We start from the raw sequence: 27,337 nt of genomic DNA on the forward strand, positions 1-27,337 counted from the left end.
ACAGCACCTATTACCATCAACTAGATTCAGATCCAAGAAACAGAAATTCAAGCTGAGGGTATGAACTCTGTGAAGTGCTGAGAGCGTAACTCCTGCCTAAGTTAAATGGAAGAAAGGAAACACTCTACCTTGCAAGACCCAAGTTCTAATTAATACTCTGAATGGTAAGAAAGATCCCCAAGAGCAACTGACATTTTAAATTTTAATTTTTACCAGAAGAGAGAGAAATATCTGTGCCTGCAAATCTGCACACACTCAAGACCAAGCTTCAAAATAAAGCATGCTTTCCCACATCTCTGGCAATATTCCAAGGCACACATTTGCTCTAAGAAATGCCTTCGGCATGATTCATACAACCTGCCTCGTGCAGACACAGATGCGCAGAGAGCAGCGTGTGCATCCCTTGGTGCAGAGTCAGAAAGCATGGCCTGTCTGCTGCATCGAGCATCGCCCACGCCATCCATACAACCTGGGTAACATGGTGCAGATCTGCTGCAACCACATCACGGCTTGCAGGAGTTTGGTTTCTTCTATAATCATGCTGCAATACACAGGTGACGACCCTTCACCACCTAACCCACAACTTTCACAACATTCAGTTCTGGGTAACGTCTAAGCCTAGGACAAGCTTCGAGAAATTCACTATTAAAAGCTGTAAATGGTCTTTTATAACACAATGTAAAAACCCAAAACGAACAAAAAAGCCCCAGTGCTTGCTCGGAGAGACCCTCCCTTGCTGCCTACCTCATAATGTGACATCCTTTGGGACTCAAACTGCAGCACTGCCCCGCAAACTTTACAGAAAGTGTCGGTAAAAAGGTCTTTCCTTGTTGCCTCATCTAACATGCCATCTAAATGCGAAAAGCAAAGGGAAAAACCATCAGTAGTTAGCACACAATATATTTGCACGTCTCTGCTTATACAAGATATTAACCACCGGTGAATATCCACACGCACCGCGAGATGAGAGAACGGGATGAGGTTCATCTACTGGATCACACTGTGCCTGGTTGTGGCTTCAAAGGAATGCTGTAAAGCCAACTAAATCTTCCTAGTTAAAGAAATATCACTCTTATGGACTTATAAAGTATTATTATAAGTGTACCTGGACTTTAATAACCAAGACAACAAAGACTCTTCATAGGATTCACAGTCCACTTCAAATAGTCAAGTATTTCTGACATTCTGCCCTGAAAAGAAGGATTTTAACTGAACTATGTCACACAGTTAGCTAAATATGGAAAAATTCACTTTTTGGCATGCCCTGCTCTTAAAAATAAGACAAAACTAAACCAGTTTAAATAAAATATAAAGGAAGCCACAGCTTTAACCAGGCAGTTTAACTAGACAATGTTCTTCAAATGAAACCAAGGTCCAAAGAAAAAATACAGGAGAAAGTATCATGTTGCCTTAATTTAGCCTAATCCCTCTAAGTTTATCCAATGTATGAAGCTGGCCTCCATCCTTGAAACCAGATGTGGAGTGGTCTCCAAAGGAGACCCTCGGAAGTGTTTCGCTGTTCCCTGGAGAGATCGCGGGGCAGGAAGGCATTGCGCCCCTCAGTCTCCTGCCTCTAGGTGCCAAGAGGCACCTAGACATCCACAGAGGCAATCAACCTTTACCATCATTTCTAAAGATTACTCTCTTGGCCACCTGCCAAAGGCACATAAAGTCCAAGGGAGCACGAAAGAGAAGAATGAAATACTGTGTAGTATGTCCTGTAACGCCAGGGTTGAGAAGAAGAACGGTGCTAAGCTGTGGGACGATCAGATCACAGGTGATTAAGGAAGGACGAGGTCAGAAGTGCAAGAGCTAGGAAACGATCTGATAAGTGTCTAGACAGGCCTCCACTCTCGCACTGGGCATGTAACTTCCATCTGTGCACTTCCACACAGCCTCTTAAAAAAGGAGCATGAACTTAAGTACAAGCTGTATGACGTATGCTTTAACCAAGCCAGCACCACCCCAGGAAAGAGATGCTGCTTGTGGCTCAGTAAAGTGGAAGCCTGGAACAAGGAATGTAAAATGGCTTTGACAAGCCAACAATTCCTGATACACGTAGCCTAACCCTTTCAAGCAGAGAAGGGAAATACGGGCACAATAAACAACTTCAGCAGATCCACACAAGAAAATCCAGTGAGCTGGTTCTGGGCGTTAGCCAAAAGCCTGCCTTGCACCTGAAATGCATGAATTTTCAGTGTCTGTAGCAGAAAAAGCCACTTAAAGAGGAGCCCATTGGTGTAACTTCCAGCACACCAAACTGCAAACACTTGGCTACCCAGCAAAAAATAAATGAAGCAATCCTGTCTCTTTAAAAGGAAAAAAAAAAAAAAAAAAAAGGCAAATTGCAGTGCAAGTAGGCACAAGTCTATGAAATACCACTACCATGGGCAACAGTCAGGGTATTTCAATTTGCATAACAACTCCTACTTACTAATGACCTAATGGTAGTATTTTCTCACGTGACTCTTAGGCAGTCTCATGGTCTGTCCTTGCCTCAGTTTCCCCAGCTGTATTACGACATCTATGGTGCCTCATACTGCCACAGACACGCTGTGAGATTTGGGGCTTCAATAATCTTTATGGTGCCCCGTTTACATGAAGATACATGACCACACGAGGCTGAAAATAACAGTACAATACTTGATTTCCAAGTGCCTAGAGGCACCAATAAGGATTAGAGCCCATTTCTGGTGAGCATAATACAAGCATTAAAAATCAGAGTTTCTGTTCCAACCTAAAAAGGCACTGGACATAAAAGGATGCACACACAAGGAAAGGAGCCAGGATGGCAGGTGACAATTACAGAAACACAAGGTTGCACGTATTAACTGTGTGCAATTACACATGTCTTATTTCAAGCAAACATTTGAAGTTATCAGCTCTCACACACGCTATCTACCTCGCCTGTACCATTTGCATTGCCCCATTATCCTCCATAAGCTCGTGAGAAATACATCTTTTCAGAGGAAACTGGGCTTGGGTAGGTACATGTCAGAACTGAGTTAGACAGAATGGGAGACATCACTTTGGACAAAATTCTCTACATATAGTGACATTTTAAAGGCTTTCAAGTGTTCCCAGTGCCAGAGATGCACTGCAAAACTGCCTTCTTAAACAGTCCATAGGATGAATAAACCATCGCTGACTTTGCAATAACATGCAACCTCGCTGTAAACAAGGCTCTTGGTCTCCCTGCCCGTTCAGTCCTTGTCCTCTTTACTGATACTACCAAAACGAGCCATTTCATTTCTGGTGCTAACTTGAGAACAATCTGCACGTTAAATACCCCATTTCATGCATGTCTCATGTGAAAAGGACACATCAGTTCTGGCCACATTTCAAATGAATGCAAAGACTGCTTGGTATCCCACGACTAACTCCCTAGCCATCCAAATCACTGTGTTAATAATGTGAATTTATAAACATGTACAAATATTGATCTTTATGGATGACTGTGTCAAATCAGTGTATGACTGCAATACAGTTTGTTCAAGACCAAAGGATAAAACTAAGCAACTGAACACCAAGTCTGCAGATAGCTATGGAAAAGAGGACTTAACTGGTAATTGAAATGTCATTCAGTTGCATCCAAAAATGATTTTAAAAAGTGTTTAGTGTGGAAAGTGGAGACCATGGTTCTATTCTCAGCTCTGCTACGGACGTGTTAAACTTTGGTCAACATCTCTAAACCTACATTCTCAAATGCAAACAAGTTTAACTGCGGCTACGTTCATACTGTATTTAGATATTTAAGTGTGAAGATCCTGGCTTTCATTTCTCTGCACCCCTTATCCTGCAACAGTGCTGCGGGAGAAATTAGTTACCTACTGCAAAGGGATGAGTTGAAACTAATTCTCAGGAGCACGAGTAACTGTGTGGAGTTCCTCACTTGGATGGGGCTTTCAAGCATTATCCTAAGCAACAGAATTAGCATAAGATGATTAACTTGAAATTACTATTTTTAGTTAGGTTCTGAATAATCTTGGCTTAAGTTCCTTGGTTTTCTTAGAAAACAAGTGTTACCAAATAAATGTTTTGTAAGTGATTCCAGATGTTCATCCATCTGCCAGCATCTTGCTCTTTAAGTACAACATAAGTAGAAAAGGTCACAGGTGGACTGAGTACCTCCTTCCCATCTAAGCTGGATATTAAAAATTACAAATTAGGTTCCGAGAAGCGTTCAGCGTGCTACTGCTAGCAAAACATGCCTTCTGTGTAACTTCTTACTGCAACGGTTGCTCCATCTTTGCATGGGAGACCGTAACCATTCCTCTTGCTAAGGGTGGTGTGGCCTAAAAAGACTACAACTCCCACCAGGTCCTGCTCAAATTAATAAACGCCAGCTCAGCTCAGCAGGGAGCAGTTTATACTGAAACCTTCAGCTTGGTGAGCTCTGGCTCTAGACAGACCCCTACGGCCAGCCCTGAGCACCCGCAGCTGAGGCAGCCGCCTTTGCAACCATCAACCCCACCTGGGGGGAGCTACCATCTTCACATTCCAGATGGTGAATGTAAACCTAAAAGGGAAGGCACAAGATCAGTGTAGTCTTAATTTGTAGCTAGTTATGGAAAATGATATAGTTCTAGAGGAAAAAAATAAGTATCTTTTTGGATGTCTGCAAAGAATGGAGAAGCAAGCAATGGAGAAGGATATGACGTGTTCTACTCTTATTCTAAGACATATAACCACATAAGAAAAAAACCCCACTCTATTTGCTGATTAATCACTCCCTCTAATTCAATGCCCTGTTATGGCACACTTGGAGTTCTGCTACTTCACAAGTCTTTTCCTATGTCCTAAGATGCAGATCAAAATGTAACCTAATAATCTGAATTCAGTCTCTGATCCAGATTTAATCTGATCCAAATCTAATGCTTTAGCAAGTTAGTCTCACTCTAAGTTCCCCATTAGTGAGGCAAGCCACAAGGTAACCAAAAATTTAATAATTACTGAAAACTGCTCACACTTTACAAAGACTGATGCAAGAAAACAGTTTCCCAAGCACATCTACCCTCACTCATAAAAACAACTGTTTGGTCCTATCTCCAGCAAAAGCAACTTATAAAAATGTCTTGAGTAAATGAAAACAATCTGTTACTAAAGCAGAAGAATATCACGGCCATAAATGTATGTTAAGAACCCAGCATACTTTTTATTTGTATATATTGCTAAAATTCAGAGCCTGCCTTTTGTCTTTTAATAAAGACATTTTAAGGGAATGCACTGAATATCTTTATTTTAAAGATATTCACAGAAAATATTAACAGATATCGTAAAAAGATCATTCATTTTATTGTAGCACTTTTCATCTCTGTAGAAAGTTGTGTGTGCAAGGGCAAGCTAATCCCCACTAGGATCTCCAGATCTCCACCTCCGTTTGGGAAGCTGTGGTGGAAGCAGCAATGCCGTGCATGGTATGACAAGTTATCATTCTGAAGAACGACTTCAAATTAATTTAAAGCAAATGAAAAAAAAAAACCCCAAGAGAGATACCCAACTTCCCTCAAGCAACAATATGTGAGTAATCAGTATAATCCTGTATAAATCCAGTAATGGGTGATGGAATCAACAGTTAATGACACTAACAAACAGCTAGTGGGCAGCTGCTAGCCAGGCAAGCAGACAAAATTATTGGAAATTACATATAAAAAAAACCCAAAATTGTCTTTTTCTTTTCTAATGACCAGTTAGTTAAAAAAAAGATATATTCTCTCCTAGTTTATAGCCCCAGATACTATGCAGGCCACCAATATAACCAAAATCTCCCGTGACACCACCACCTTTTCATAATTAAAATCACTCTCAACATTTCCTCCTCCAACAGGCTTTCTGAATTAAAAAAAACAAAAAACAAAAAACAACTTCTCCGTTATGACTACTTTAAACACTAGTATTCCATTTAACTCCATTTCTGTGAACTGCCTTAGTCAAGATTACCTTTACAATCTGATTGAGCAGATTGAGTGCAGGGTATCTTCGGTAACTGGTGCAGAACTGAAACCACATACGCGTGTTGCTATATGCCACTCGGGTTATAGACATTTGAAAATAAATTAAACCTTTTGACTAGAGTCTTTCGAGGACATTTAGAAAGAGCACAGAAGCGAAATGCTTCAAGCGAAGTTATAAAAGTGACCTTACATAACAGTGAACAACTTGGGTGAAAATGGAGAACAACAAATATCCCCTGAATATGAAAATGAAAGCAATTTTAGTTAAGAAATCAAAATCACAGAGGTGCATATCGGAAATCTGAAGCCAAACAAGTTGTCTTTAAAAACAAAAAAGCAACAACAAAACCCAGTTAGTGTCTGAATTGAAAGCCAATGATTTATTTACTGATTTTTGATTCTCAGTTACCATCTGAGAAGCACACTGAGCATTTTTCTGTTTTATTGCTTTAAATCTTCTTCACTGACACAGCAAATCAACAAAGCCATTAAAACACTGCTGCGAGAAGGCTCAGAGGCATTTTAACATTATTGCACTTTGATATTTTGATACAGGAGTGAAGTTCTAGGATGTTTTTCCACTTCAAACTTATTTTTTTTTCTGTGTTAATTTTAGAGGAGTCTTTGCAACATGCCACACAGGGAAGGCAGGGAAAAAAAGACCTCCCTCTAAGCAGGTGGTAGGAGAAGGTGGCAGGAAAAATACTGACATTAATTAAAATATCAGAAAGCAGGTTATTTAAAAGATAGCCTGTTTAGCCCAGGATTTTTTACCACTCCATTAAGAAGAAAGAGGAGGTGCATCCAGCCTTTGTCTATTATTAATTTTTCTTTCCTAATTCTCAAGGGTAGAGAAGACAGAAAGCAGAATAATGTAGTAAAGAAAAGGTATAGGGTAGACAAATCCATTAAGATGAAGATGTAAAGTTTCAGGTTCAAGGTGCTAATCCCACGTAATGACATAGCCAAATTCTGCCCTCAAATGCCAGCAGCAAACATAGCATTTTAATGAGAAATAGATGGATATGCATGAATTAAGTTCGATAACTACAAGTCCTCAAGAGCAAGTACTGCCCCACATATTTTCTTGCTGTCCGAGCCCTCTCCCATGGCTATCTCCAAGGCATATCCGCGCTCCATACCTGCACAAGTAATGGGGTTAGCGCGTCTCCCAAAGTTACCACCGGTCAGCCTCAGACACGGTAACTGACTGCATGCATGCTGAAGCCTGTCCCGACTGCAAAGTAAAACAGATTAATTTAAATCGCATGCACTGCACTAACATGCTTTACCCTGCAACCACGGAAGGCTAGAGCCCGCACGCAGTCAGTAATCTCATCTCAGCTGACAGGCAGTAACTTTATACCATGTGCAAACTCTACTGCTTGTAATTATGTGGTCGTACCCCTGCTAAATAACAGGGGGAAAGACAAGCAAAAGCTTGAATACACAAGAGTATCGCCTGTCCGACACTGCAGGCAAACAACATCGCTGCAATCCTGGCATTTTTGGTTATGGTACAACAGGCAAACACGTACCCCAGTCACTGCGCAGGGGGAGGCAGAAAGCAATCTTATAAATAAACGGGAACAGATATCCATCTTAGAAAGGCTGGACAAAGATAATGAACTTGAAAACCTGTATCAAATAAACTCAAGTCTGGTATGACAGCACAGGACTCCTGTGCGAGAATGGGAGGCTGAACCAGATCAAAATTGGTACCTGCTATTAGATGAAAGACATTTTTCCAAGGGAATGATAATGTAGTACTAGATTTCAACTTTAAGTGATTTTAGATCTTGAATATCCTTTTGAATGATTTTATCTTTCTTTTTTTCTTTTTTTTTTAATGATCAGGTGATTGTTAAAGAATGGAATTACCAAAGTGGGTTCTGCTGCTTGAAAATAAACGTTGTTAAGCTGAATTGCCAGTATTGCATGTTCTGGTAAACTAGTTGCATGATCAAAACTGTAAGATTGTGATGGTCTTCCACAATGTTTTAATATCAGCCTGCCTGCTTCTGTTGAAATCAGCATTAAAAATGCAGACTTGCACTCAAAAAAAGAATAAGGTATGGCAGATATTTCTAATAACCCAAAAAAACAACTGCACAAGTTCTGTTTTTATGCACTGACATTTGTAATAGCAACCAAGTTAACCTATAAACACTCACATGCATCTTTGAATCCTACAAATTATCGCAGACTTGTGCAAGACACGTGCCTAAGTCTGTACATCAGTACAACGAGGCCTTTGGAGCGCAGACCTACACTGCCAAAGCAGGAGTCAAACCCAGGGCTGCCCAACCATTCTCAACTGCACAAACTAAATCAAAACTCGGCTAAAAGCCTTTTATGGCCAGATGGATCTTTGATCTGCTTTGACACACAAGGGAAAAAACTTGCATTTCATCTGAATTGCAAAGCTCACCCTTCTCACGCCCAGGGTGAACAGTAACAAAATGCTTTGCCTGCTCCCTTAGAAAGACTCAGACTGGAAATAGAAAGTGTTTTAAAGCATCAAGATGGAAATACAACACATCAGTCATTACTCCAAAAATGAAGATGCCCACTTTTCACAATATAGTTCCTTGATTCTCTTTTTTTCCCCGTTTATTCCAAGTCCTCTTTTTTCCACCACTGTGCCTCTGCTGAGTATCACACTGGCCTCTGCTCCCTGCAGCCTATCACACCCATTGAGAGCTTGACCAGTATTTCACAGCTGAAGCAGACTGAAATCAGTTATTCTGCTTTTAGCAACACGAAGATATTAAAAAGTGTCAGCTCACTTTTGATGCAATAAACTGCACAGGACTTCAGATCTTGCTTTGAATTTTTTGAATTTCCCTGGGCATGGTTTGATCCAGCTGTCTTTTACATCTTGAAACACAAAGTCAAAGGATGCAACAGAAGGCTGGTTAACGTGTATGTGGGGTGACTAGTTCCTTTTAAAAAGGGAATCTAGTGCATTAGACTTCTTAAACATTGCACGGTAAGAGTTACTTCCCTTGCCAAGCATTCCCTTGTTTCCTTAAGGTAACAGACCCATTCTCCTTTTCATTTCTTGAGTCTTAGAAACACATAAGAAATACACCTCCCACCTCCTGCTTTTGTAAACTCTGAGGTAGGTTAAGACAACCTATTTTTATGCCCTACGTCTTCTTACACATAAGTGCTCCTGTAAGACTATATTGCAGTAGTTTGTGCAATATTATTTCTCAGCCTGCTTTCAGTGCTATTGAAGACTGGCTTGCAGAAAGCTGGGTGAGAAACATAAAACATGAACTGTTACCTGGCTTCCCCCTACCCCTGTAAGTGGAAGATGGAGATGTGCAAAATAAAAAAAGGAAGAAGGAGAAATAAATAATTTATAGCATGAGCAAGCTATACACTGAATCTTTGAAAAGGAAGCAGATTAACTATGTTCTTTAGAGGTATAAAGTGTTTTTATCTTTTGCTACTGAGTAATAAAAAAAGAACCCTTTAGGCTAAAAACAACAAGTTGGGGTGGAAACTAGAAGTAATGCTTGCCCAGAAGGTTTCCAAAAACAAAAGTCATTGCTTACTTCTTATTTAAGAAAAGGATGCCCTCCATCCCCCAATAAACTATCAAATCAAAAATTACAATATCCAGTTCCATAACACTGTTTGGCACAGGTATTAACTGAAAAACATAAATAGCAGCCCTTGCTATGTTTGGCTCAGAACAGAACCTCTATCAGTTATACGCTAAACATAAGGGTATGAGCTACATTGAAAATTTAAGGGTTTTGAGGGCAATATTTCTTAAAAATTCCTTGAAACTCCTGGGTGGGGAGGAGAAGCAAAGCATTTTTACATCAAAGGCTTTGGTGTTATGGCACTAAAGCACATTTTGAATTTTAGGAACGTGACAACTCAGTTCATGAAGTATGCATGAAAAACAGAGTTTAAACCTAAACATAACAAGATTGCATTCATACCTTTCCCCAAGTGTACTCCCTCGAAGACTGTACATACTCATGTTGCTTTTTCCTCCAAAAGCTGACTGCTTAACATGGCTGTCAGCTTTTTAAACAGTTAAGAGTGCCTGATTCCTCCAGTTATTTCTGTTCAACAGAGCACTACTAAATTTAACTGACAATGGGGAAATCTGCTGTCAATAGATGTGTCACATATTTAACAACAAGACCATGTTTATATAACAAAGTATGTGGCTAGCTTTTTCTAAACTTTATTTTCATTATACAACTGAATAGTCAATGCTTTTAAAACATTAACTGAAGCCCTTCAACATGTAAATATTTTATATCCATTATGAATGGTTTGGTGTTCCTGGAAGTACGCCACTTTTTTGTGCCATTTGCTAGATTTAAGCAGGATCCCTTCGGCATGGAAGAGTTTTATACCCATTATGAATGGTTTCTGGGAAGTAAGCCACTGTTGGGGAGGCCATTTGCTAGATTTTCACAGGATGATGTCCCACAGGAGAGATTATCTGGGAAGGAGAAGACATGGCAAAGTTCCTGTCACTTCTCAGTCACAACTTTAATACTCTGTATCACTGGACTGGTGCATAAAAGTACCCTGACATCTTAATATTCCAGAAGTATGGTGTTTCCTTTTCGGACAACAGGAAGACCTCTTTGCACCTAACAACTAAATGTAAGACTACGTTTCAAGAGCTCAGTATCAAACAGTTTGGACCTATTTTAGATAACATACCTGCTCCTTTCACATGAAAAATACATTTAAACTAGTCTCTCACTGCATTTTGCTCCTAAATTTCTGCTTTTGATTTCAAATTCCTATTGCTTTTCAACACAGGCATCAAGAGAAAATACTTTATTGCACAGAGGGAACTGCACTCCGGTATTCCTGCCACTTCCATCACCCTGGGAGTTATTTGAGCGTGTACCATGACTGCTGCAACCTGTATGTGCAAACTGCCACAAGACAGACACAGGAGGCATCTGAATCTGTTGGTAGACGTCACTGTAAGAATACCAGGCAGAGAGCATATAAAACAGTCCCCTTTTCAGCAGCAAGAATTTGACCAAGTGAGATTTTAAATGTCTCGCTGACACAAGCGGCACAACCCAGTCTCACAAGGAAGAGACTTCAAGCTCCAGCAGAAAATGAATAACTGAAGAGTGTCTCTGTCACCGCACTGAGCGGCACTTGGCAGGCTGAGAGGGGATATTTCTGCCTACACCAACTGCAGGATGGGTTCGCTATGTCCCCAGGTCAAGGGACCTACTGACAAGAGTCCCGTCCGAGGGAGGGGAGGGGAGGGGAGGGAGTCCCCGGGGAAAGGGTCAGGTTTTGCAGCAGTGCTTGAAATTTCTCCCTTCCTGAAGAAAGGTTTTGCTGCCTGAGTTGCACCGAGATTTAAGCTCTCTCTCAAGTCCTGCTGCCCGAGAGGCCTTGCAGGGAGCAAGCCCAGGCGAGGTGTCCAGGAACCCTCCCTCGCCTCGAGGCCTCCAGCCCCTTTCCCGTTGTTTACCCCCATCCCTACAGACCCTGCAGGGCCCCCCAGCTCCCAGGGGTCCGCTTGCCATCTTCCCTTCACTCCCTTGTGCTCCCCCCAGAGAAACCTCCATCCCCCCACAGACTTAAAAGTTCTCACCCTCTCCCCATGGCCCCCAGACCTCTCCAAAACTGCCTCTGCCCCAAAACCCCCCTACAGCCCTTCACCATCTCCCCATAGCCCCCAAGTCCCCTCCAAGCCCCAATAACTGCCCCAAGGACCCCCTACAGCCCCTCACCCTCTCCCCACAGCCCCCAAGCACCCCCTGGACCCCAATAACTGCCCCAAGCATCTCCTACAGCCCCTCACCATCTCCCCACGGCCCCAAAGTCCCCTCCAAGCCCCAATAACTGCCCCAAGGACCCCCTACAGCCCCTCACCCTCTCCCCACAGCCCCCAAGCACCCCCTGGACCCCAATAACTGCCCCAAGCATCTCCTACAGCCCCTCACCATCTCCCAAAGGCCCCAAAGTCCCCTCTGAACCCCAATCACTGCCCCAAGGACCCCCTGCAGCCCCCCACCATCTCCCCGGTGCCCCCCGCAGCCACGCGGGGCCCCCTACGGCCCGCTTCCCCCTCGCCGCCGCCGCCCCTGCAGGCCCCGGCGGCCCCTCCGCGGGCCGCACCGCCGCCGCCGCCGGCCCGTACCCGCCGCGCGGGGCCGGGGAGGAGCGCGGGGCGGCGCCGGGCCCCACTCACCTTCCGCGCAGCCCGCGGGCAGGGGGAGCGGGGCCGCCGCCGCCACCGCTTCCTCCCCGCCCGCCGCAGCCCGCCCCGCCGCCGCCGCCATGACCCGGGCGCCGCCCGCCCACCGCCGCCATTAAAGGCCCGTAACGGCGGGGCGGGACGGCGCCGCCCCAGGGGGCCCTGCGGCCTGGTCCGCGTCCCCTCGAGCACGGCCCCGCGGTCGTTAGGCCAGTTTAATTATAATTAATCATAACTACAGCGCGGCAGTTACCTGGCCAGGGCAAGTCCCAGGAGTACCGGACTACTGCACCCTTTAAAAAATTTTTTCTCTCTTTTATTCATGACTTTTGCCAATACTGCGGAGGGTTGCAAGGCAGCCCAGAGCCGCGGATCCGGCTGCGATTTAGTTTGATAACGTGCTGCTTTGGATAAATGTGCAGAGGGCGGCAGATGGTGCTGTTTGTTTCTGTTCTCCGGTTGGGAGAGCGGCGGCAGCCGTCGCTGCCTCCAGCTTCGGCCCTCGCACCGGGCCGTGGTGTTTCCGAAGCGAGAATAACTCGCTGTTAAAGGTCGGCCGTGCTCGGCGCCCCGAAACCCGTGCGCCTGGGCAGCTCGCGCTGGAAGTCACCGCGTTCCCCAGGGGCTGAAAGGAGGCTCGCTGAGCTGGAGAGATTTAAGCGGGAATTCCCATTATCCAGCCTCTTTTAGCCCTCTACAATTTTCCTAGTGATTTTGTTCAGATTGATAGTTTAACGCCTTATTTTTGCAAATAACGGGGTATCAAACCGCAGCGCGGTGGTACTGAGCATCCCAGTGCTTGTGCTTGTGCCAAGACCGGACGCAGCGTCCAGCCGGACGGCTGATCCTCTCCCGCGCGGCCGAGCTGGGCACGCACCCATGGGGCATCACCTGGGGTGGAAGGAGAGAAATGAGCTTTTTGGTACACCCCATCCCAGCTGAAATGGTTTTTTTTTTTTGGATTATACTAGATGCACAACTGCTGCCTGCTTGTGCAGAGAGTTGGTCTCGTGTAATTTCATCCTACGTGGAGTCTGATGTTTTGTTGTTAGCTTGCTGCTTTGAAAATATGTAAATGTTTTCTTTGTTATCCAGGAATCAAAAACAGCATGTATTGTTTAACGACAGGATTCGATATAGCGACACTCCAATTTCTGGGGGAAAAAAAAATCAGCACCCAATTTTGAGGTGCTGACACCCAGGGGAATTAAACACGGCTAGCAGAGCATCCCAAAATCACATATTATATAGCACACAGGTAGAGCACTGTGATTAAAATTGTGATCGCCGTGCAGCGTAAATGCAGGGAGGTTTGTGCTGCCGGCTCTGCCACAGCTCCAGCCCTCCCCAGTGAGGAACGGAGGAGTCTGGTTTTTTGGGGAACACTGCTGATAATCACATGAATACTCACATCACCCTGAATTTATGGAGTTGCAGAGTTATACTGTTCATGCTTGGCACACTCAGAGAAGCTGTAACGCAGGATATTTCTTCTAACATGTGATACCATATTTTTTTGTAGGAAAGGAAAATTGCTAGCAGCTTTTAGCAGTGGATGCTGAGCAGTTCTGTGACTGTCCTGAAGATGACAACAACACTTCCCCCTGCCTTGGCTAGGTAAAGTGTATCTAGGGATGCACAGAATTATCTTCTTTACCTCCCAGCACCTCGTGTTCCTTATCTGTTAATCAGCTGTATTTCTCTGTGCAGCAAGGAGGTGTGGGAAGAGGTTTGCAAGCATTAACGCCTGCAGAGTGCTTGGCAATCCAGGATGAAGCAAAATCAGGTTTACTCGTGGTGGAAAGGTGAGATTGCCATGAATTAGCCACACGAAGTGTTGCTAAATGATAATAAAATGCCAAATGACAATCTGGGCTGGGTTAAATTTCCACAGTGAGATTGTCTGTTATATCTGGAGGCCTTTCGCTGTGCCACCTTGAACTTACAGTGGCCACTGGGAACAGTGAGCAAAGCAAGGGCCGGTGTTCCCATGGGCTCGATCTCTCCAGTGTCTCCTCCTTTTATATTAAGGTGGGCCAAATTCCCCCATCTCTTCTGCGGTTGTGTTTTGGAGGTGAAGAGCACCCTCAAATGCACTACAATCTCAAAGAGTATAGTGCATCCAAAATTGCGTGAATATCTAAGATGTCCTTCTTGCTTCTGCAGCCCGTGCCAGGCTGCTCTGTGAACTCTCTGCTGGCATTTGGGAAGCGGCTCCCCTTTTCCAGGCTCCGGTGGCAATGGAGGAGGCGTGTGTTTCGCTGTTCTCCCTGCCTCAAATCATGGGCCATCTCCTCGAAGGTAAAAATAAAGCAGCATTGTTTAGTTTCTGGAAAAAGCCAGATGACAGTAGAAGGGGTCAGAAATATGTGTTCCAGCCCTCCCCGTCCCACTGTCTCAGCTGTTGCTTCCTGAGAGACAGAAGCATGTGGTTGCTAAAAATACCTTGCAAAGAGAATACATTCCCTCTCCAATGGGAGAGCATAAATTAATCTCTGAGTCCTAACATATACAACCGCTTGTGACTGCAAGAAACAATTCCAAACGTGGTTTTTGGAGAGGGGTTTCCTAACGCAGCAGAAGTCCCAGCCCTTTGATTTCCCTGCGTCGGTCGGCACCGTTGTGCCGAAAAGCTTCGCCTCCTGCTCCCACCCCCTTGCCCTCCTATGGGAAACGGTGGGGGTAGGAGTAGGCCAGCTGCTTATAAGCGCGGTCCTGTGGCACGCTGAAGTTGACGGGAGTGACGGGAGGTTTGGCGCGCTCCGAGACACCCACCTCCCATGCCACAGGGTCCCTGAGATGACCAAGGGGGGAATGGAGTCAGTCGAAGTGTTCGTGGCTGAAGGCAAAGGCCGCGGCTTGAGGGCGCTGAAGGAATTCCTGCCTGGGGATGTCATCTTTGCGGAGCCAGCCTACGCCGCCGTGGTTTTTGATAGGTAAGAGAAGACCACTTGTAAAACAAAGATCAGAAGCTGTCTCGGTGCAAAGCCTGATCTGGCTGGGTGGGTAGAAGTTTGAGAGTGTCTGGATAGCATCAGCGAAGGGTGCGAAGGGAGATCAGAAACACTTCTGTAAAGACGCATCTGCAGCTTACAGTCACTGTCCTTCTCGCAGTTAGATGAGGCTTCTTATTTTTAATAAGGCACAGATAGTTTCCAGGATGCAAGCTTGCAAAGTGCTCGGTGCCCTCAGCTTTTACCAAATGCAGTGGAAGTTGAGTGTGTTCAACGGCTTCCCAAACTAGACCCACGTTGCTCTCCAGTGGGCTGCCAGGACTAAGTGTGGTTCAGTTACAGCCATCTCTGGCTTTGCTGAAGCCCCCACTGTACAGCGTGGGATGAAGGGGAGTTATATTGTGCTGTGCTCACAGGTACGACCTCCCAGATGTGTATTCTTCAAGGGCATCGTGATAAGTCCTGAGACTGTATTTTGCCCCAAATTGCCAGTGACTTTAGTGAGTGTTCTGCAGACTTAACAGGGTAATGAGTGATTCTGCCTGTCTGAGCCTTCCGTGAATGAATCAGCTCTGTTAACGAGGTCTAGGATGGAATCGGATGAAGTTGATTTGTGCTACTGTGTGATCTGTCAATAGCAGAGAATTAGGGATCAAATGGACAGAGCAGGTAACAAGTATTTTTGTGTCTTTCATTTGCTTTTTCCTTGCCTTTATGGTAACAGTGGGAGAACATGTTCATGAACCTGTACAATAGCAATAATGATATTGTTTTTAAATTTAATATGTCATTGCAAGAGCAGACCATTAAAACTGAGTTTTTTTCAATTAAAAATGTTAAATTCCTGAATAATATCTGGAACTGAACTGAGTTCAATTACAGTAGTTAGTGACAAAACCATCTCTCCTTGACGTGTCCTTTTAGCTCCCGCTCTTTAGTTTCCCTTGTGCCACTAGCTGGAAGCTTGCTGTGATATGTGTTTGCTTCAGAAGTTCCTGTTGACAGTGAATTCAACCATATGCTGTATTAAAAATAATAATTACCTTTAAACCATTGAAAACATTTTGCCTTTTGATTCCTGGATGACATTTTTTTTTTCTTCTAAATGAAGCATTGCAAGCATCATGTATATAGTAGAGCAGCTCATTAGATCACGTTGAAGAGCTACAACTTCCCTGCATTTTCAAATGTCACTTGTGTAATGTGAGATAAGGGGAGAAACTATCACCACACCAGCCCTTAGACTCCAGACTGTGTCCCAGGCTTAGGTTTCCAACTGAAAACCTCCGATGGGGAGAGGTGTGTTTCCCTCCCTATGCAGGCTCTGTTTATTTAGCTTCCAGAGGGCAGATCCAGACACTCAGCGGCAAGGAGGTAAAGTAAACACATCACTTCTCCGTGACTGCGGCGGATGGGGTGGTTTCAGTCATTCTTATCTCTCTGCTTCTTCTTCATGCTGCCATGCAGTAATAATGGACTCTTACCCTCCTATGGCATATTTCATCCCAAAGCACTTTATATATGCCAGTGATGAAATGCATTCCTGACATTGCTGGAGCAGAAGGTGCCGACTCAATACTTGTTGCTTAGCCCTCAGCAGGGAACATCCTGTGCCTAAGACCTAGTGGAAACCTACATTTTTCTTGCAAAAACTACTCTGAGGTTTTTCACACGCACCCAGGACTTTGGTTTTGAAGGTACCTTCTACCCCTGTTCCAGGGTGTTATCCCAGGGTATTTTTATATGTGTTTTTCTATGCCCACAGACAAACATGCATTTGGAGACCAGAGTTGTCACTGTCTCTGTATGGCTCAAAGAAGGATCTAAAATTGGTGTTGAGCCTACAGTATTAAAAAGGTGCTCACCCTGCAATGGGACATCTAAGTCCAGAGTCCCTCACCCTAATTCCCCTCAGCATGTTAATCTCTTGCTGAAGGCAGCATGTATGTGTACTATGGGAAGAGAATTTAAATAGGAGTAATTGGTGGGCTTAATTTTTGAAGTATTTAGATCAAACCTTATCACTCAACTAGATGACCAGATTTTCCACAGAGCTCAGCTTTCTGCTTGTGTGAAGGCCACCATGGAAGCAGAAAGGTGCAGAGTGAAAGTTTGGCCCATACCTTGCAGCCCGTTTAGGAGCTCAGTTCTTTGGGAAGTCTGGATGCTGGATGCAATGTGGATGCTGAGCCCTTGAAAACCTGTCCCTGAAAGTGCTGTTGAAAACACAGTCCTGCATGTGATGTATATGGATGTAATGCTATAATGGTCACACTGCAATCGTCTGTGTGACTGAATGTGATGTGGCGAAATAGCGGATGAAGTGAAAGCATGCTTTTTGGATTAGTGGGAACAGATCTGCTGAGATACAGCGTTGTTTTCTTGGTATGGCCGTGCTACAGGATGGAAAGCACCTAGTGTTTGTGCCCGTGATAAGATAGGAGGTGTTACTGCCTGGAAATGTGGAAGCTCCAGAGAAGCCGATGGTCATTTGACTTGGTGAAGAACATGTCTATGGAATGAGAAATTAACATTTTCTGCTGGAGGTGTTTAACTTTCGGTGTCTAAGTTAGAAACCCCGCAAAATCCCTGGAGACAGCCAGACCCATCCAGAGGGCTGTTCAGCGCGGGAACCTAACTTACAGGCTCTGAAAGGCCATAAGAGGAACACACCTCTTTGCCCTGACTATATAGGGAGCTAGGGAGCCTGAGCAGCTCATCTTGGCACCCAGCATTAGGTGCTCACAGCGGAAAGTGCGGATAAACTACACTGCAGCTTAAGTAATGCAGAGGCCCTATTCTGCAACACAGTGGGGAAAATCACTTGCCGTAAATTGTACTACATATTGCTGCAAGGGACTGCAGAAGCAGTTCTGACCTGAGGCTGTCACCCTATTGCTAGAGTTGGTATGAATGTCTGTCTTTTAGTAGGAGACTGAGTTTGAGGAGGTGTTGCGAATTTATCTTGCCAGTAAAAAAAGAAATGTTTTCTTTGACAAAACTTTGCAATCAGCCATCCTTCTGTAAGGAAATGAGTCCCATCATTTACACTGGAACAATATACAGGGTGATACGATGGCTTATCCAGTTGGGACTCAGCTTGCAAATTAAGACACCCAGAATTAATGTCTATATGTTTCTCACAGAGCTAAGGTCAGGATTCAGTTGCCTACACGCAGTGTCTAGTGTCATTTGAGATGCCCCGAGGTGTCTGAGATGTCCACACAGGGCTGACAGGTACAACACAGGATTTATGAGAATCACACAGCATTTCACACCGGGCGAGTGTCCCTGCAGAGCCTAAAATAACGCTAGGATCCTATATTTAGGCATGTGAATCCAGGCCTAAGTGCCTAAGTGCTCACTGTAGTCAGTTGAGCGCTATTCTGCACAACCAGACACAGACACGTACCTTGGTGAGCTGAATCGCTTTCGAAACCTTGCTGAATTTTTTGGCTGGATCTCTGCTTAGATGCCTAGTGGACACCATGTGGGTGTCTTAATCTGCAGACTGCATCCCTGCCCCTGGAAGTCCTGGAGGTTCACCCAGAACATAGCTAAGGCTGGCCAGGACTCATACTCTCCAATCCGGCGATGGCCATATGAGCAACAGTTTCTTAAATGATGCCGGGGTGCTTCTGGTCCAAAAGTACAGAAATCTCAAAGTGAAGCTAGAGTAGTCAGCTATAACAAGCTCGTAGCTTGTTAGATTTTAAGGCCAAGGTATGACTGTCAAAGCTGACTCTTTTCTTTATATGCTGGTTACCTGGTGATGACTCTTGCATCAAGCCCATTCAATCCCTCCAAACTAGAGGAAACAGCTTAGAGAAATAGCAAATACTGATTTAAAGGGGGTGCAGAACTCAGTGCAATCTCAGGTATTTCGCTATTTGGATAAAGTGCAGACACACTCTCTGATTCTTGTTTGAATCAGCCTTGCTGTTATCAGCTAAAATAACACTTAAAAAACACCAGTCAGTGTCAGGCCTGCTTTGCCCTAAAATAGATGCAGAGGGTTGGAAACGCTTCCACTTGAGGAATTCTTTGCCTTTGGTGGGGTCCTTTTTCAATGTACAAATCCCCTGTGTGTTCCCATCTGCCATCGCCTCTAATTGAAGCTTGTTCTAGTCCTCTCCTTACCTGCTGGGGTTTAATACTTCTCACTCTCCCTTTTCACTTTCTGTTTGAAGACCCCAGGTCTCCTTTCCTCATGGCCATCTTCAGGATGGTGGCGTTCCTATTGCCTTGGCAAAATGTACAGTATGTGACCTTCTCTTCTGGCATGTCTGTTGGCTCTCAAGCCTGTAAGAGTTTACATTTTCCACAGGCATGGGAAGGCCTGATATATCTCTGTCAACCTTCTCTTGATGGGTTTGCTCTTTAACCAGTGGGGTTTGAGAGACAGTAATGGAGGCAAACAATATCACGTGGTAGAAAGCCAAGATCACCTGAAGAGCTGCTTGATGAGTGATCTGCAGATTGAAAAAAAACTGAGATCATGCTATTTGTGTGCTTTTTTTGGATGTATTGAACAGGCCCCACAAGCATTTTCCAAGGGAAATGTAGGGAGCTGTGTTATTGTACCTGTGATGACCTAGGGATATAAGAAAGCCAAAATTTTCTGTAGCGGTATGATTCTGAAAATATTATGAAAGCAATTTCTTTCAGTTGCTATCCATAAAACCTGAGAACCAATTTGATTGTACTCACACTGTTTAAACTTTTCTAGGTTTTGATTTTATTTGGCTATCTAGTTCATTCAAAAGCTTAAACAAAACTTTGGAGAAAACCCAGCTTTTTGAAAGGAAACCACACTCACACCTCTTTAAAAAAAGGCTGAGAAATCTTGTAATAAAGGACTAAAAATTAAATAGTCTAAAATAAATCTTTCACCCAAATCAGGCAGACTAGAATGTGTCATCCCTGGTTTTTCAAAGATAAAAGTACTAAGCTCCAGCCCCCTTTTTTTAAGGAGCAAAATATCCTGCTGCTAATAATTCACCATTATAGGTATCCCCAGTAGAAGCTTACTACCGAATACCTCCCTTTTCCTTTCACTGCTGAAAGAGTAGGTAGATTTCCTTAGGCCGTTGTGTTTAATGAAGTGTTGCAGCCCTTGCTTCAAAAGCCAAGTGGACTTTGGTTATGTCTTAGGCCATCCTTGTAGGACTCCGAGGAGAGAGATGCCTAGCCAGCCAATAATAAATATGAAGCAGATGGATTTAGATGTAAGTTAGATCATCTGTGTGTGTCCTGCCATATGCAGAATAGAATAAGCTCACTTCAAATAGTTTGTGAGCCTTCTCATCATGTCCATTTAGCTGTTCGGTGAAATCCTGATCTATTTGTTCACACTACAGCTGTCTCACCTTGCTTTTCCCGATCAGTGAGTGAGATGCTGCAGGGGCTTGATGGGAAATGGTGTGTGTCTCAGAGATGAAGTGAATGCATGTTGTACGGCCGTGCTCACCCTTCTGTCTTGGCAGGTGCAGCAGATCTGAACCCATCGAACTTGCAAGCAGCCACAAGAGCTGTCTGCTCCTTCTGGTTTCATGGAGAGCCATGCTTAAGGGAGCCATGCTTTGGTTGATAGTGCTCTGTCAGCTCTTGTATTCATTAGCTGGCGTGTCGAGTCACTGCTTTTGTGATTGTAGCCACATCTGGGATTGGCAGTAGTTGTGCATCTCATCCAAGTAATATGAGATCTCATGAGCCCCTGAGAGTTCAACTTTGTTGACACTTGGATGAGCGACCAAGGAAACTTGAGGCTCCCCAAGAAGTCATTTAGTGAGTCAGTCAGTGGCACCTGGCCCTCCAAGTCGATCCTAAATCTCTGGCCTGGCACGGCTTGGACAGGCTGGGGAAGTCATTGCGCTAATGAAGATCTTGCTTTTAGATGGGATAAGAAGAGAGGTCCTCACTGTTTGTGGTATGTGAGCACACAGGGAATGAATGAACGGCCAGAGATCATGCCAGAGGCCATGGTGTAAGCAGAAGTGGCAGAAAGCAGTTATATTGTCTATGTTAAAGCAAGGGAAGCCAAGCACTGAGCCTCTAAGGGTCCGAACCTCCAAAGCACATGGATAGCTGCCATATGTGTCTCCAGAAACTCTCAGCATTGCCTAGCCATGTGGGCGTCTTGGCCCCAGGGCACGGGCTGCTCTCTTACAAGGAGAGCAAGCTCTGTCTGGCCGACTGCAGCCATCTCGGGTTATGTTAAACATTTGCTAGGTCAGACAGAGACGGTTTTATAGCCCAGTGATTTCCCCAGGCTGTGAGACTTGGGTTTAACCTCAGGCTGCTCCCCCTGTCCTTGAGGGACCTTAACCACTACGGAGGGAGGACAGAGGGACTGAGGACCATTGCATGCCTGTGGTGTCCTCAATGTTGGCTACCTCCAGGACAGGTGGTATCAGAGCATGTCCTTGGCCCTGGGGCCACGAGAGAGCTCCACTTTGTGAGCCCCATTCTGGGTGTCCAGCTCTGAGCACCTCTGGGATGGCACGAGTTTGCATGATTGCCGAGAGACAGCTGGGGGATTTAGGTGTTTGCAGGGCTGGGCAGTAGCTGAACCATGTTTTTTTAAAGATTTAGGGAATCATCTCAAATACCTCTGTTCCATCATTTTTTATGGTGCCAAGAACTGAGCCCAGGCTCTGAAGGCCTGGTAATGCACATTAACAATAAATCCGTTCTTCTTTTAGGCCATATCTGAACACAGAGGATCCCACAGAAGTTTTGTGACAGAAGTGGTAGTTCTTACACCTGGCAGTCTACTCAGGTTACCTGTGAGTGGTTGTATCTGCAGTTTCAATGCCGTATGAGCTGCTCCTTCACCTTCTCAGGAAGTCTCACATGACTTTTTTTGTGCATTTTTGCCTCTCCTCAGAAATCGTGGCTCTCCAGGGCTGGCAATAAGTCCCAGCAGTTGGGTTTCCTTTGGAAACCCTGGGCACCCTGTACAGTAAGTGACAAAATGCAAAGCCAACATTTCAGTATTTTTCTCTTCTGAGGGAGGAGGAGGGGAGACACAAGCCTCTATCGCAGGACTCTGGTTCTGCTGCACTATTTCCTCCTCCAACCTGTCATTCCTCTGCACAGGGAAACTTTTCTTACTGCCTTTCCCCTCTCTGACTGCCCTCAAAATGTGCAGGCGGCAGGAGGGAGCCCCATTCCCTGAGCAAGATACCTCCCCATGCTTCCCAGCGCAATGTAGCCATGTGGGTTTTATCAGCTCCCCGGCTCTTCTTTGCCTTACAAGGAGTGTAATCTCTCTTGCACCTCTCTGCCCCCCTGACTTGACAGCTGACAGAGCACAGCCTCACATTTCTCACCAGCGCCCAGCTCTTTCATTTGACGTAATGGAGGTGATTGCATCCCCCTTCCCAGACATGCGCTCCCCCCGCCCCTTTCCGAGTGCTTACCTTGATTCGGGCTCCCTCCCACCAGCCGGCACTACTCCCGGTCCTTTTACGAGCCTCATTTTTGCACACTGCTTTGTCTGCTGCAAGTCATCCTGCTTTAAATCAGTGGCCCTCTTCATCCTGCCAAAGCCTGGGATCAGGCTGGATTGTGTTAGCAGCTCATGTAACAGGAATGGAAGTGCATTTTAAGTGTACAGTGATATATGTAAATGCACATACATATTTGTGTATATATATTTAGGTGTATAGTGGAGAGGCAGGACAGTCTTGTGGCTGGGGACTCTGTGGCTCTGGATCTGATTGCCAGCTGTGGCACAGCCTTCTCCTGTGACCTTCAACAAATTTTTATTTCCTTGTGCTTCGGCTTCCTCATTGCGGACCGTGGGTGGTGTTGATGTTCCCTTCGCCTCTGTGGTCTGTGTGCTCTCTGCAGTGAGGATAACCTCCCTCCTGGGGCTGGCAGTGTCTGAGTGGTGGGAATGTGAATTCTCCCATACCCTCAAGCCTGGTGGGAGGTAGAGGTAAAGTGGGCAGTTGCTTGGAGAGGCAGACTGCCGAGAGCAGCAAATCAGCCAGGCAAAAGCCTTCGCCAGGGCCAGAAAGTCAGCTCTCCAGGCCTGCCCACTTCCTCTGCCCCATGTCCCTTACCCCATGCCCTATCCCTGCAAGGTGGGAGCAAGCAAGCTCCATCCAGGCCTCATCTTTGGGACAGTGAAACTCAGTTTTGCCTGTCACGTTTAAAAGCCATGAGTCCTTAGGCTTATTAACAACCCTACTGGGTCTAACTGGGTCTAGCAGCAAGGGGGAAGTCCCAAAGTTGTTTGGGCAGGAGAGAGAAGTTTCTCCCCTGCTTCCTGATGAAGCAAGTCCCAGGAGGAGGCAGCTGGAAGTGTGAAGTGGGGCATATGGTGGGGGATTTTCCTCAGTCCTGGGCCCTGGACACTCTCAGAGAGAGGTATGAGGTTAGACAGGCCTGATACTTCCTCATCAGTATCCTGTGATATATTCCTCCCCCTTGGTTATAGTTACATATATATAGTTATAAGATGCTTCATGGAAATCCCTGCTTTGAACCCCCAAGGAAGAAGCCTGCTGCTTGTGAAAGAAGTGTCCCAGGTATGCCATGAATGTCTAATTCATAGTAACCTCTCAGCTAGTTAAACTGCAGAGCCAGGAGCAGGAATACCTCGTGAGCGGCACCTATCTCTGCTGGCACCAGAGAAAGACACCTCCCATTTCACACAAGCTTTTGGGAATGATGGGTTCAGAGGAGAACTCTGCATCACTAGCTCATCTGTGTGAAAGCTATACGTGGCCTAAGGAGCACAGTGCTAAAGCTAACACTGGACTGAACGGGGAGGGACTTTATGCCCTGGGAGCAGGTTCCATCATCACATCAGGCATTGTGTTCATTGCCTTTAATATTTAACAACAGCTCCGTGGGCGGCATATTCAAGGGCCACTGGCCAGCACAAAATTATTAATATTCTCCACTCAGCAACGTACTAGCCTTGTTAAGATTAAAGATCCCCCAGATTTATTAATAAAATCTTACAGTGGTCATAAATGCAAGCACTGCTCCCTCAGCTTGGCATCCCAGCCAGCCCACCCCAGCTCCTTCTGCAGCCGGTGCTCCTGCAAGCTCTTGAGAACTCACTTTTGCTCTGTCTTCAGGTGTTTGATGTTGCTTGTCCATACCTAGACAGCTGAAAATCCACTTGTCCCTTGGTGGTGGTGCTTAGGGGCCTGCTCAATGGCTTCTCATGTGTAGTGAGGGTCCCTCAGACCTTCACTAACGCACATGACATCTGCCTAAGCATCTGCCTGGAGTCACTGGGACCAGGAGAGCGTTGAATGAGCCTGGCCTCCTGCTCTGCGCTGCTGCCTTCTGACAGCTGAGACCCAGGAGACACATGCCACCACTGAAGGAAGGAGATGACAGTGTCTCCCCATGGGTGCTCCCTCCTCTCTGCAGGAGGACCTCAGCAGGGTATGCTGCTGAATGCAAATGCCATCCAGGAGTTCCTTGGAGGCTCCCAGCTCTTCTGCTTCCCTGCTGACAAAACCCTGCAGTGGGAGCTGCCCTGCGGACTCCCCCATGGCTTGTTCAGCACAAGAGCTGCTGGTTGGCCTCCCCTATCCTAGCACAGTTAAAGGTCACCCTTACATTTTTCCACCCCAAAGACCATTCCAGATGACTGAGACGAGCTTCCTTTTGTTTTATGGAAAAACTAAGAGAGCACTGAACCAAGGCCCAAATGCCAATGGAAGTGCACCCGGGGTGGGACTCAGCTCTGCGTTGAGCCACCTGTGTTTAGGTGGGTCCATGCAGATTTCCCTGTGTGAACTAAGTGTCCCAGCAACCTCTAGAGCACATGGAGATTAATATGGTCCATGGGGTCTTGTGCATGCTCCAGCTCACCATAGGGAGGGCTCAGCATCTGTGCTCTCGGTAGATGCCCACAGGAAAAGCTGCTGTGGCATTACATGGGTCAGTTGCTCTCTGCCTGGATGGAGCTTTCTCTGTGTCCCCTGCACAAAAGCCGATGAGGGCTGCAAGCCGTAGCAACCACACCAGCATGCAACTTTGCAGAATGGTGTCCCAAATCCACAGAATTCATAAAACACTTGCAATTGGTGCAATGCCACCAATATAGCTAAGGCCTTGGCCCAGTGACAAAATAAGTGACAAGCAAAGCTGCTTTTTGATCCATGGAAACCTGTCTTGGTTTCAAGTGGTGCAGACATGTGGTGTCCCTATGCAAAGAGACAGAGCAGGTTGACTGCGCTCAGGACAAGCTCCCAGTTTAAGAAAATGTTAACACATAAGAAAATGTTAGTAGGAACCATCTCAGTCTATCGGTCTTCTTCTTACAATATGTCTCTGATCTGCTCACTATCAGAGGATTTGTGATGTATATGTTTGTGCTCATGTGCCCATGTTTGGTCCCTCTAGCCTGGTGGCTTTTAAAGTCTTTTAGTCATGGGGGTGGCTGCTGCTCCATTTTGTGCAATGGCCCATGTGAGGCCCAGGAAAGCCTCAGTGCTCTGGATGGGTTTCAGTTCAGCCAAACTCAGAGGCTTCGTGGGAGAGTGAAGCACTCAGTCTGGCTCTTTGCCTTCACATTTTTCTTCACGTTCAGCTAAGCGATAGACTCATTAAGCATCTGCTTTCTGCTCAGCAAATGGGTGGCTGATACTTCAACAAGGGCCAGACAGAAAACAAAAACAAACTGAAAATCCTATTAACAGTGGCAGTGCTGAGAAGAAGCAGAGGAGCTGCAGACAAGAGGGTTGAGAGCTGGGGAATGTTTTATTGCTTCCCCCCTTTAAACAACCTATCTGTCTCTTCAGCATAGCCAAAGAGAAAAGCAAGACCACTAGGCAAACACACAGCGGTTAAGCTAGGGCTTTGCATGGCACGTTTCCCCTTCCTCTCTAAAAGGCAGGAGGGGTCTGTCCTCACTGGGTGTGAGGAGCCCAGGGGCTCAAAGCTGGCAATGCCTTTGCTCGGTGGAGCCGGCAACCCGCTGAGGCGTTGGGCTGTGCGGCCCTTCTCCGAGGTACAAGCCAACGGGTCCTTCTGTCCTTCCAGCCTGACTCACATCATCTGTCACACCTGCTTCAAACGGCAGGAGAGACTCCACCGCTGCGGCCAGTGCAAGTTCGCCTACTACTGCGACCGGACCTGCCAGAGAGTGGCCTGGCTGGACCACAAGAGCGAGTGCTCTGCCATCAAGAGATATGGCAAGGTGCCCACTGAAAACATCAGGTGAGCAGCAGCCCTGAGGGACTGTGCCATGAGCTTGGCTCTCTGGCTCATGAGCTGGCCTGGAAACGGTGGGAGAAGACAGGGCTTCCCTCCAAAGGATGGGAAATAAGAGCTGGGTGACCTAACTGGGATGGGGACACCCGGACGTGAGCCGGACTGGGGAAGGCCAGCAGCATTCCTGAGCTGGGATGAATTTTGATGGCCCTCCTGCTGGGTTGCGGTGCATCTGGCTTGGACTGTCAGTGTGGCATTAATACGTGGGGCTCTTTCCCGGCCAGGCTGGCAGCCCGTATCATGTGGAAGATAGAGAGGGAAGGCAGTGGGCTGACGGAGGGCTGCCTGGTCTCCATCGACGACCTGCAGAACCACGTGGACAACTTTGGCGAGGAGGAGAAGAAGGAGCTGCACGCCGATGTGGAGAGTTTCCTTGAGTTTTGGCCACCGCAGAGCCAGCAGTTTGGCATGCAGTTCATCTCCCACATATTTGGAGTGGTAGGTCCGATGGGTGGGAGGGCAAAGCGATGGCTATTTTTAAAGTCATGGGCTATGCCTGCTTCACAGGGAAGGTCTCAGGCCAAGCCAACCCCAGATGTAAACTCAATTTCTCAAGCCAAGATGCCTGTATTCCTCCTCCTCTCTTGCCTTTAAGATGCTGTAGCAGCCCAGACAGCCAGGTCAGACAGTTACTGTGGGTGGCTTGAATACTGCCGCGTTCCCCACCTGCCTCAGTCCTGCATTTCCACGTGGGAAACCGAGGCACAGCAAGGTCAAGGTTTGAAACATTTTGGCTCTCTAAACATGCAGGCAAACGTCTTTCGTGCTGCATTCACATCACAAGTCCCGCTGGACATCTCTCTGCGCCTGGAAGAACTAAGAAGATGTATTTAAATGAATTTTTAGTAAATATACTTAAAATATAATACATTTATACATATACATATATATACTATATATAATTATGTATATAAATACAATATTTTTGAATATACAGTATTAATATATGTATTAATATGTTTATT

General features: G+C 45.8%; 2 protein-coding genes across 22 annotated transcripts in view; one reads left to right on the forward strand and one right to left on the reverse strand.

The window, feature by feature from the left end:
• KRCC1 (lysine rich coiled-coil 1) overlaps positions 1–12,440 on the reverse strand; it is a 28,386-nt gene extending 15,946 nt beyond the window's left edge. For 18 of the 21 annotated variants that reach the window (XM_064511612.1, XM_064511613.1, XM_064511611.1 and 15 more), the window contains exons 1-2: positions 12,163–12,329; positions 745–851 (exon numbers count right to left, since the gene is read on the reverse strand). In XM_064511612.1, the coding sequence (XP_064367682.1) occupies positions 745–851; positions 12,163–12,253 (198 nt within the window). In that variant the 5' untranslated portion in view covers positions 12,254–12,329. Of the gene's footprint in view, positions 1–744; positions 852–9,916; positions 10,432–12,162; positions 12,330–12,421 lie in introns of those variants that run through there. The other 3 variants (XM_064511614.1, XM_064511615.1, XM_064511616.1) reach the window with 3 other exon arrangements.
• Positions 12,441–13,123: 683 nt separating this feature from the next.
• SMYD1 (SET and MYND domain containing 1) overlaps positions 13,124–27,337 on the forward strand; it is a 28,239-nt gene continuing 14,025 nt past the window's right edge. Inside the window, exons 1-6 of the mRNA XM_026112669.2 lie at positions 13,124–13,785; positions 13,879–13,973; positions 14,335–14,469; positions 14,958–15,104; positions 26,142–26,318; positions 26,597–26,810. Coding sequence (XP_025968454.1) covers positions 14,968–15,104; positions 26,142–26,318; positions 26,597–26,810 — 528 coding nt within the window. The 5' untranslated portion in view covers positions 13,124–13,785; positions 13,879–13,973; positions 14,335–14,469; positions 14,958–14,967. The remainder of the gene's footprint in view (positions 13,786–13,878; positions 13,974–14,334; positions 14,470–14,957; positions 15,105–26,141; positions 26,319–26,596; positions 26,811–27,337) is intronic.

Source organism: Dromaius novaehollandiae, chromosome 4 (genome assembly GCF_036370855.1).
Source record: "Dromaius novaehollandiae isolate bDroNov1 chromosome 4, bDroNov1.hap1, whole genome shotgun sequence".
NCBI classification, from domain to species: domain Eukaryota; kingdom Metazoa; phylum Chordata; class Aves; order Casuariiformes; family Dromaiidae; genus Dromaius; species Dromaius novaehollandiae.